This window comes from Triticum dicoccoides, unplaced genomic scaffold (genome assembly GCF_002162155.2).
Source record: "Triticum dicoccoides isolate Atlit2015 ecotype Zavitan unplaced genomic scaffold, WEW_v2.0 scaffold50077, whole genome shotgun sequence".
Taxonomy (NCBI): domain Eukaryota; kingdom Viridiplantae; phylum Streptophyta; class Magnoliopsida; order Poales; family Poaceae; genus Triticum; species Triticum dicoccoides.
The window spans coordinates 133,426-145,068 of NW_021277322.1; the positions used below are offsets into that span (position 1 = coordinate 133,426).

General features: G+C 43.3%; 1 protein-coding gene across 1 annotated transcript; it reads left to right on the forward strand.

The window, feature by feature from the left end:
- The first annotated feature begins 2,329 nt into the window (after nt 1–2,329).
- On the forward strand, nt 2,330–11,637 carry LOC119346763 (ethylene-responsive transcription factor-like protein At4g13040). Its single transcript, XM_037615935.1, has 7 exons — nt 2,330–2,484; nt 4,511–4,567; nt 6,974–7,080; nt 7,163–7,241; nt 7,803–7,983; nt 11,244–11,365; nt 11,459–11,637. The coding sequence occupies exons 2-7, from the start codon at nt 4,525–4,527 to the stop codon at nt 11,581–11,583; spliced, it is 657 nt and encodes a 218-aa protein (XP_037471832.1). The 5' UTR covers nt 2,330–2,484; nt 4,511–4,524; the 3' UTR covers nt 11,584–11,637.
- Nucleotides 11,638–11,643: the final 6 nt, after the last annotated feature.

The following is an 11,643-nucleotide window of genomic DNA, read 5'->3' on the forward strand; positions in this document are numbered from 1 at the left end:
GTTAAGGGTGACCTAGCCCATCTCCAATATGTGGACGACACATTGATATTTATAAAAAACTGTGAGAGGGAAATTGTAAACTTGAAATTCCAATTAATGTGCTTCGAGGCCATGTCAGGTCTAAAGATCAATTTCGACAAAAGTGAGACGTTTTTCATGGGAGGAGACCTAGAATTACAACTCTGGGCCGCACACATGATGAACTGTGAACTCGGATCCATCTGCATGAAATATTTGGGAATGCTGATATCTTCCCGGGCCTAACTATGGTAGATTTCTAACCTATAGTAAACAAAGCTGCTGGTAGGGTGGAACAGTGGCAAGGAGAACTTCCAGCATTGAGCGGACATCTGGTCCTCATTAATGATTGCCTCATGAATATTCTCATTTTTTGTCATGGGCTTTATTTTCTTAGGGACGGGACATATGCAAAATTAGACAAAGCGAGGTCTAGATTATTTTGGGCGGAGGAGGGTGGGAGGCAAACATACCATATGGTTAAATGGGAGCATATTTGCTCCCTGAGGAAGATGGGGGCCTTGGAGTGATTAATTCCAAATTTTTGAATTGGTGCCTAATGACCAAGTGGGCTTGGAAGATATTGATGGGCCAAGGGGGGTTATGGCTCTCCATATTTAAACAAAAATATCTCTTGGACCGGGGAACGGAATTCCGCCCGAACATGAAACTTTCTCAGTTTGCCAAGGACGTAAAGAAGGTTCATCATCTTCTTAGGTTGGGTACACGATTTGATATCCGCAATGGCAAGGCGGCTTCCTTCTGGCTTGGTACATGGTGTGGGGAGCATCCCCTTAGCAAGATATTCCCGGCTCTATTCGCTTTTTCCGATCGCCCCCATGCGCAAGTGGCAGATATGTGGGTAAACGAGAGGTGAGAACCCAGATTCCACCGATCACTTGGGACGATCGAGATCGCGGAATGCGATAGTTTACGTGATCGGCTCCAAGGGGTGCAACTCTTGTCGGGCCGAGATGAGGTATCTTGGAAGCTTGAAGCATCCATATGCTTCTCTACTGGATCTTAATATAAAGAGATCTTCAAATATTCCACCCCATGTGACCTTAGTGGTATTTGGAAGTCTCGAATGCCGACAAAGATTAAGATCTTTTTGTGGCAAGTGGCTCGCAATCGTGTAACTAGTGGGGATCAAACGCGAAAGAGGCATGGCCCAAGAGATGGCCTGTGCATTGGTGCAGTGAAGGAGAGGATCGAGACCACCTGCTATTTAGGTCTATTGTAGCGCATTTCATGTGGAGCGCTCTCTGTGAGACCGTTAGGTGCTCATGGAATCCGAGTGGGTTATCGGACTTGCATATGTTAATTATGGGCACGTCTGGCTAGGATCGGCGATTTGCGTGGCTTGGATGGGGCTCTTTGCATGGGCCTTGTGGACGTCCAGAAACAAACCCTTGATTGAGGGAACATTCTGCCGACAACCGGCTGACCTTCTTTATAAAATGGTATCTTTCTTGCAGCTATGGAAGCTCCTGCCGAAACCAAAGGATAGAGGAAGCATGAAGAGGCTCATACTAAGGGTGCTGGCAAAGTTCACTGAGTTATGACGTGCGTGATAGGGAGCATCACCGGCTGGGAGCCGCCTCGACTTCCTGCGCTCGTGTGTTTGGGCAATCCTGACCATGGTTAGATCCATGACCGGCTTTGCATCGTCGTTACCAACCTTTGGCTTGTATCGGTACCTTTATTTTTTATAGACTCCTACTACTTTGGTTTTGGTTTTCGGGACTTACAATATGACTTTGTAAGGGCCTCATTATTAAGGCCGGGCAAGGGCCTCCTCTCTCAGAAAACTATGAGACGTGCATGATGACTTTGTAAATTTCAAGATGTTGTGCCGCACCTTGAAAAAAATTGTATGGTGACTTTATAAATCTCAAGATGTTGTGCCATTTCTTAAAAAAAAATTGTGCCATCTCAAGATTTGCACATCATGTACATTTTTTACTCGGTTTGTCTAATTCGCATCTAGATGTTTCTAAGAATGTCACATCTAAACTACAACAAATAAGGCGGCAACAAGAAAAAAAAGCTGAGATAAAAAAATAAACCACAAACGTAGTGGATATCAGGTTAAATATGACATAATTATGTCATATCTAAATGTGTCCTAGATAGACTTTTTTATATTTTAAAAAAAGTCCTCGTACCACGAACCGAAGCCACCACCGCTAAGGCGATGCGTCAGCCGATCCTCATCACAAAATAATACAGAGAGAAAAATGCCCCGAGAAAACACAAGTAATTAACGGGAGGAGAGGGAGCGAGATAAGAGTCGTCGCAGCGGAAGGAGAGAGAAACAAAGGTGGTAGATGTGAGCCACCCTCTTTGTATCCCTCGCCAACTTCTCCTACCAACTTCTTTTCCTCTCCCCTCGTCTCGCGGCCGCTGCCGCCTTGCCTTGGGCCGCCTTTTCCTACTGCCGCCGCCGGCCGGCCGAAGCCGCCGGTACGTACTCGCCGTTCTTGCCAGCCCCTATTGAACGTCGCGCCGCATTGATTCTGGTCGCCGTTATGGTTATTGAATTACAGGTCCCGTATGTAGGATTGGCTGCCTTTCTTGTTTCCGTGAATTCCGCGCCTGTTCTTGGCCGTGACGATGCTTGTTTGCTTGCTCCACAATCGTATCTTGTGCGTTCTTGCTGGTTGAGTTCTTCTGCGTTTGGATTGGAAGGTGGCGGTGGTTGGGGCCTGGTGGGGACAGACTTGTAGAAAATTCTTGCGTCCTTGAGGGGGTTCTTTTTCTTTGGATTCCTCGATTGGGTTGTTGGGTGGTTGGGCGAGGCTTCTCGCGTCCTGTGTTTGCGATTTATTGATTTATGATGTTTTCGTTCGGTTCATGGCACTGGATGTAATCGGGAATCGTGGCATGAAGATTTGGTAGAATTACATCAATTGATATTATGATAATTGTCACTAAAACATTGCAGGCTTGTGATATGTGATGATTTTTTTAGACTTCACTATTAAGAAACTCTATAATTCTTGGAATGTCCGATGTGTAGCAGGATTCTGTAGGCCCTGGAGTCTAGTGTGTTTGGTCAGTTGTGGTAACTAGTATCAATGACTAGTACAACACCTTACGGAAATTCCAACGTGGATCACCAAATCTGTCCGGACGTCTGAAATCCTGCAAAACGGCACCAACTGCAACGTCGGATTCTGACGCGTGGGCCCCACCTAAACCCCCCCTCTCTCTCCGCATCGTCTCGAGAACCACCCGCACATTCAGAGCGGACATGATCAGCCGGCTGCCCGCATTCACGCTGGCTGACCGGCCATCCGCCTACTTGGCATTCATAGGGATGAGCCCGAGAAGCCTACTCGGGCGCTCTGCATTCAACCCGGCACTCTGCCTGCCTCGGCTATTTAAGCCAGCTGCCCACGACCCAAAACCCTACCCCTTCGAGCCCTTCTCCCACCGTCCAACCACCCATCCGTCGTCGCCATGGCCTGGTCCTTTGCTATGTGGTACATGAGCCTCACGGCGGCCCGCTGTGCCCAAATCATGGCGGAGGCCCAACGCCAATTCCGCATCAATTGATATTATTCATGTTCGATGTTTGTCCTCCCAGGTCTGCATCCTGTTATACTTGTAATGGTTTCAGAATGCACAAATGGAAGTTCTATGTCTTGTAACAGTGAATACTTGATTGCAATTTTGACGGGTGGTGTTCCTGTGCTAAGGAATTGAAGATAAATTATGAGTTTCTTATTATGCTTACTATGGCCATACGGTATGATTAGGTTCCGTTCAATGTGTTAGTAGCTTATGATACTAAGAAATGAGTGAGGTGTTCTGCATACATTTGTTTGAGGCAACTAAACAATCTATTAAGATGGTAGAGTGCTTACCAGATGCATGATGGAATTGCACCGAGTGCTATTTGATTGAACATATTTAGCACATATAATTTAGCTACTTTATTGTGGGCCTGATGACTATCTTTCTAAGCAGAGTCACTTGGTTTTTTCTCTAAGTTTCAACCTTGTTATTTGTGAAGGGCCTGAATTTTGCTCAGTGTTGTTTATCCTACCTTGTTTTTTCTCTAGTATTGAATCTTTCATGTGATCCCTGTCCCTGGCACACAATTTAAGTGGGTGATAATTGTTAGAAGTGTGGTTTATGGTTAGCAACATACACCTTTTTACCGTGTTAGAAGTCTATGGAAGTGTTGAACAAATAGTCGAGGATTATTGTATTGCTTCTTCGAACATGGGTGATATTATTGTTTATGAGCAGTAGTCATGGCCATTAAGAACAGTGTTACACAACACTGGTATTGTTTAGTATACAGTTGAGCATATTAGTAATGGATAGCATAATCAGAACTTCAGAAGCCCTTGAGTACTTGCACTCCATTTGTTGCTTTCTCAAAGTCTCCGCTTCTAACTCCATACTGTTTGCTTAACCAATTCTTTATTAATTACTTTGATTTGTTTAGTATATTCTCATATTTGGGACCCTATTGCAGGTGGCAGTTCAAGTATGGTTAGCTTGAGGAGACGTCGACTATTGGGTCTTTGTTCTGGTAAGACAAACTCATTACACTGTGAAACATCTTGCTGATATGTTGTAAAGAATCGTTTAGATTCTGTTGTAAAGAATTGTTAAGAGAATCTATGTTGTGAAAATGTGTAAATATTTTTAGTTTTATGTATAATATGCTGTCAAAACATGGCTTTTCATCATACTGATCAATTCCATTCCTGTATTCAATTGAACCTTCTAGTATATCCTATGTGGTAAATTGTTCCAGATAAAAGAAAATAAATTGTACATAAAGAGCTATAGCTAGCTCTAATCTGTTCTTGTTCTATATATAACAAACTTTTGTGAAATTTGCATTCAAAGAATGTACTAGGGTGCTCCATGGCCCACATTTAAGTGTGTTTGGTACTTCTGTAAACACTGAAGCGGGAGGTGTGAGTAGTTATGGGATGATAAAATGTATGGAGAGCATGTGTTGTTGAGCGGGATATCCAATTGTGAATTAATTGCTGCCGGTACAAGCACGGCGGTTAGAAACAATTTTGGCAGGAACTGCTGGTACCGACATGATGGGACCATAATTGGACGCGACGTGACACAATATTTCTGTTCCAAGGTTTGCAATGGTGGGAATGCTAATAGATTAACCATTTCATGATAATGGGTATGCTTATTGTATACTCATGAAACTGAGTGTAAATTGACAAAATGACAAGGCAAAGCTTCCATTCTTTTCATAATTCTTTGATGATGTATATAACTGTTTTTTTAGGGGTTGTTTAGAGGCCAAATTTCACCACTTCACCATCTGTGTGTGAAGGTAGCAGCTTGTTTGTTTATAAGCCAAAACTCTGCCTTGCACCATGTAAATTTGTACGAATTAGACATGATGCTTTGGTTTAATTGTAGATGTCCATTCTGTCAGGTGGGGCTCACCTTGAATCCCCTTGAGTGATTTAGCAATGGTTAGAGGCCAGTTAGGATGATATTTGAGGCATATTATAGCTGGCTTACTCGTTGCAATTTGTGGCGTACCCGACTGGCTAAGTTGTCCAAGCCAGGAGGTGACTTTTCACAAGGGTATCTCTGATGTACCTTGTTAGGTCACAAGGAAGCAGCTTATCCATCCCGCCTCGACTAGTCTACTTGGCTGTCGACACAGCACTTCGACTCAACTCCTGCTGTAGTCGATCGACCTCTCGACTTGCCTTTGACTATTCTTGACTAGTCAAGGGCTTTTAGTTGAGTGACTGGTCAAAAGGCCCACTTATTAGGTTTGTCTAGGAGCATAAGGCTTTACTCCGTGGAGTATGTGCTCTAAACGTAGCTCTTTGTACGGCAGGCTGCACAACGGGCCACTTCTAGCAGGCCGCGGCTGGTGGCGGTTATTGTTGCAGTTGTTTCACCTCTGCTCCTCCTCTATCTCTACTCCTCCGCCTGCTCTGCTCCTCCCCCAACTAAAGCACTCTGCTCCTTCAATATTTACGTATCATACTAGTATTTGTGCTATCTACTTCCTCGACTACTTGAACACTACACATGACTAGTCACGACTAGTTTATGAGTTGGTAAGTGGGGTCTTGTCTTGACTCATTGACTCACCATGTTGGCTTCTTATGCCCTCGAAGGTCACATCAGACATGCCTAGGACAAAAACCTACCTACCGCACTGGATAACTCTGCATCAAATGCAGCTTCCTGTCCTGCATGTCAACATGCCATTGCCACCTCCCTGCATAGCCAAGTGCTATCAAACCGGGTGCAGGGTGGTCAATTTGTCTAATTTATATTGTAGGGAGTGGAAATTTCATTTCCAAATGTGCAGGCTGCCAATTTGCAGAAACAGATGGTGAAAAGTAGAAGTGACTCATGTTGAATAAATCATACGAGAGCACTATTTATAGAGCGGGAAGTCTTTTTTTTTTCCTTTGCCATGTAGGGCCATCTTTTTTTTCCAGGATTACATCATCATTTCGAGAAAAGTGGTATCAGTAGTTCTGGCACTCCTGTAACCTGTTACCATTTTACATTCCCAAGCAACAGACTTAGAAAAAATTGGCAATAACATACGTGTACACATTTCATATTCATATATGTATGTGCAAATAGTCAGGAAACATTTGTGGAGTAGAACCCAATTCGTGCATTAATACTGAGAAGTACATGGAAATAAACCTTTGTGAGTACAGCTCTGCTATGTAGGTTACTGGTGGAATCTGCAGGACTTATAGGTTAACTATTGGTTTGACGAATAATGAAAATAGCTTACCAAGACTGTTGGATTTTTTTCCAGACCACCATTATATTATTGTTATCATTTTTCTTCCCATTATTGGAACCCAAATAAGGTAGGATCATTTACATAAAATAATAATTGTACGGGTCAATGAACTCAGTATGTATTTGGGATCTTTTGAACAGTTTATCACTTTAGATTTTGTTTCAGGCAAAGATTCATTGCCAGTTGATCTTCCTAAGCCTGTTGAGAATGAAAAACATGGGGAAGTTGAACATGCAAATGTCAATCCGCTCAGTGTGCACCCACTGCCCTTGGTAAGCCTATTTTTAATGCTATTGAAAACGTGTTTATAATGGCAAGGACTGCCTTGCTTCATGAAGAAACCTTTTGCTGCAGACCAGGACTTCTGACGTACTTCCAGAATCCTCAAATGGTTCCGACTCTCTTAAGGAAGAGAAAAACCAATACTATCCAGGTTTGTACTTTTTCTTACATAGTATTCTCGGTATTTCTTGTAACCGTATACAATGCATAATATTTGTGGTCACTTTAGATGGAGGTGACGTGTTCTAGAGTTACATATGAAGTTTCCAAGCAAATTAAGATTCGTTAACAGAATATGTATCAGTTTTCATGCACTATATTTTCGCAAAACTATTGTTAAGTTGATGACAGAGTTGTGATCTCATTGCCAAGAAGGCATTCTACAGTCTAAGTTCGATTAAATTTGGCTCCAGTATAAACTACTCCCTCCGTCCCATAATATCAGATGTTATTACAACCGATATGTGAGTATATCAGTTGTAATAACATCTGATATTATGGGACGGAGGGAGTACAAAGCAAGTCATGTTTGACTTTCTTCGTCTCTTAATGGTTGAACCACCAAGCAGTTTTCATACAATTAGATTACATTTTGTATTAGCGTGATTTATCTTACCTTCATCCTCGTCAAAGATTGCATGATATGCGCATTGAACATAAAAAATGACTAGCTAATCAACACATTTTGTTTCGGCTTTTCTTACCATTTTAGGTAAGGAGATTAAGCGCAGAAAGCGACATAGAAGAAAGCAGTATGTGGACCAAGAGCCATGCATAATGAGAGGGGTCTACTTCAAAAATATGAAATGGCAAGCTGCTATAAAAGTTGACAAGAAACAAATTCACTTGGGTACTGTTGGAACACAGGATGAGGCAGCCCGGCTATATGATAGGTATTATCTGGACTAAGCTTTACTGTTATTGGTAGAACTCGGGGTTGACATCAACCCTCCCGATCTCAGATCGTAGGGGTTCTCGATAAGAGGCCGGCCCCAAAGCTACGGATTGATACGAATAAGGAGACTGGGACGTAGGTTTACTTTGAGTTTAATTAATTCCTTGATATTCAGAATGACCATTCCTGGCACTTTACAAGAGTCCCTAAGTTGTGGGCTAAGCCAAATACAAGTCTAAACTAATATCATCTAACTGAAAGGAATTATCTGGATTGAGCTTTCTTGTGAGCTTTGATCATAATATCTCCACTCCTGTTTTCAAATAGCTTGTCCTCAAACTGGATTGATAGATGGTTGTCACAGTAGGAGGAGAGGCCTTCCACAGAAGCAACAACAGCTGAAAGGCCTAGTCTTTCTTGCCAACATGTTCATCATCATAACCGGGAACAATCTAGATAGGCAGGAGCTGCTTGCAATGATGACCAGCACATAACTTCTCATCACAGATGAAACAAAGAGCTGGACTTCGTCGCATGTTCATCTTTGTACGAGACAGCTGTTTGAATGGCTTGGATCCTATGGATGCTGTTGTGCTGAGCTCTCTGCTGGTGCGGCTGGTGCCATTGTTGTCATTCCATAACGCATGGGATGCCCTAGGACAGAAGCTACAGCTTGGTGCTCCCCTTACAATAACAAATCCAATTTCAAAGGGACTTCCTCCCCGGGTTGAGAAAACTTTTCTTCTTCCAATTCTTCTTTTCTTCATTCAACTCAGTTAAAAAAAGATACCTCAAAATATTTTAATTGGTATGCGCAAGAAATAGACCAATTTGGCAGTTTTTTGTTCAATTTCTCGTGGATTAAAAAACTTATCATCAGTATGAGTCAAGGGAATGATCCCCTAGCTCCGGATTTCCATACTTATCAAAAGCTCAATTTTGTACTAGATCGGGGCATCCTATTAGTAAACCCATTCGGACAGATTTAATAGATTGGGATATTCTTGATGGATTTGGTAGAATATGTAGAAATATTTTTCATTATCATAGTGGATCTTCGAAAAAACGGACTTCGTATCGACTAAAGTATATACTTCGACGTTCATGCGCAGAACTTTAGGTCGTAAACAGGCCTATGTCCTCATCAAGTGTTGCCGGTTTGGCGAGGCTCTACCTGAGTCTTGAGTGGATCAGGAGCGGGATAAACATGTTATACCCTCCAGTAGGCCAGGACGAAGCTGCGGTAGCGGCGACAACAGCAGTCTACTCAGCGGTCTTCTTGTCGGTAGCGGCCTTCTTGGCAGCGATTCTCTCGGCTTCGGTGGACATGGTGATGATGAAGGCGACGTGGACGTAGACGATGTAGTGGACGTAGATGAACGGCAGCGAGAGTTGTGTAGGAGACGCTCCACTAAAACCTAATCGCCCCTCTCCCGTACAGGATCTCGAGAGGCGGGGTTTCGGAGGCCTGCTCTCACGTCAACCGTGTACGTGGTGGACGGGATGAGATCACCGGCGGCAGCAGCAGCAAAAGGAACGACAGTGGACGGTGGGCGTGGAGGCAGAGCAGATGCGATCTGTTCTTCTTGTGGCGGCTAGGGTTGCCGACGCATCCATTGTCGGGTAGGAGGACGTGGGCTGGACCCACAGAGTCGGTGACAGCCCACGATCCGACTTCTCGGATTCGTGGCGTGTCTGTTACGGACTCTCCTTTTCTGACCGGCAAAAATTAAGCGCATTGGTGTGAGGTTGGCTTGGCTCATTCCCGCAATCCGCGCGCGTCGCGGCGAGGCTGGCGGCGGAGGAGGAGCGCGCGGGGACGGGAAAGACATTGCATATTTGTTAATGAAGGGCATCCTCCTGGAGCGTGGGGACGGGAAAGACGTTGCCAGCTGGGATCGTGTGTGTGGACAGAAAGGCTCTGCTTGGGCTTGATCTGGGAGGGGTGCTGCTGCCGGTTGACAAGAGCGGCCCGATCTGAGGGCGATGCTGACCAGCGGGAGCTTCCATCTGTGATTAAAGCAATTGGTCAAGAGTAGAGAGTAGAGATCGACTGGCAGAGACGGAAAAAATCGATTGAGATAGAGAGAGAACTCGATCGGTAGAGAGGACAAGTCGCAGCATCTGGAGGAGACCTAAACCTAGGCTCTAATACATGTTATGGATGCAACTTAATTCATCGCTTCATTTCCAGAATAACCATCCCTAACATTATATAGTCACGATTTACAAGAGTACCTAACTTGTAGGCTAAGTCAAATACAAATATAAACTAATCTTATCTACTAAAAGAAAATAACAGATTGATCTTTCCTATCTAGCTTTCCTGCGCCTGGGCCATTACGGTTGTGTACATATGCATGGTTATGTTATTTCCATCACCAACTTATGCATGATTCTGACACTCCCCATCTTTCTTCTAGAATGCATCAGCTTGATCACCATTCTGCTGTTTCTTATCATATTAGACTCTTTTGACATTTTTCATGAGCAGGACAGTCATTATTCCTGCACAGTATTTTTTATGTTTTATTAACTCCGTCCCAAATTAGTGTTAGACACATCCGTATCTAGACAAATCTAAGACAAGTAATTTGGGACGGAGGGAATATATTACAGTCTGGTGCCCATAGCTTGAACGTCAGTGCCCTGGGTGGTATCCAAAGCAATGAGCTAGTCTAGTTTAATACTTCTGGCGTATTCTATACTACTTAATTCAAAAGGTTAACAATATATTTTAGGATTACCATTTACAAAACAATATACTTGCAAGTAATATGTATAGTTGTGTAATGATTAAAGAAAGTTATTCGTATATATAATGGTTAGACAGTACTAATATGGTAGAAGATCACTGCCCAATGGCCAAGGCAAAGTCCGCTTCATGTTCATTTGGCAATATGCACAAAGTTCTACAGAAAAGCAAGCTGTTTCTCAGAACTTGTGGAAGGGCGTATGCATAATTCTGCAATGCTTAATTCTTTTGACAACAAGAAGCCAATGACTAATCATGCTAGTAAAATTCCCTAAATATTTTGGTCCTTGGGCTTAAGTTGCAAGTATTAGTCTCTACCATTACAGTGTTCTGTAGAAACCTAATGGCAGCTTTGTCTCCCTAGATACTTTCATACTGTTGGTCCTTTATTTTGGTCAAGTGATATGGATGTGTGGCATGCTTTTGTCATGATTCCGCACCATTTTCTTTTGTAAGGGGATATTCAATACCTTGACAAAGTCAAGCTTTTTCTCTACGTGCAGGGCTGCTTTTATGTGTGGAAGAGAGCCCAATTTTGAACTTTCTGAGGAAGAGAAAAACGAACTGGTTAAGTACACATGGGACGATTTCCTGGCAATAACACGCAACACCATAACCAGCAAAAGTGAGACTTGTCATGAAGTATTTTGTTAGTCATCACTTGGCAAAAATGACTGCAATAGCATAGCATAATTTGTCTTTGTTTCCTTGTCTCCAGAACAAAGAAAGGTTGGGTCGCGAAGGCATAATAAGGCAGACTTGTTCATAGGAGATACTGAGATGGTCAATGGTGGCGGGTCTTCGAACTCAGATGATGGAGATGTTGACACATCGGTATCCTAGATCGCCGCCAGGACATGGACACCCAAATGGAGTCCGTCCCACAGATTCATTCCGATATAA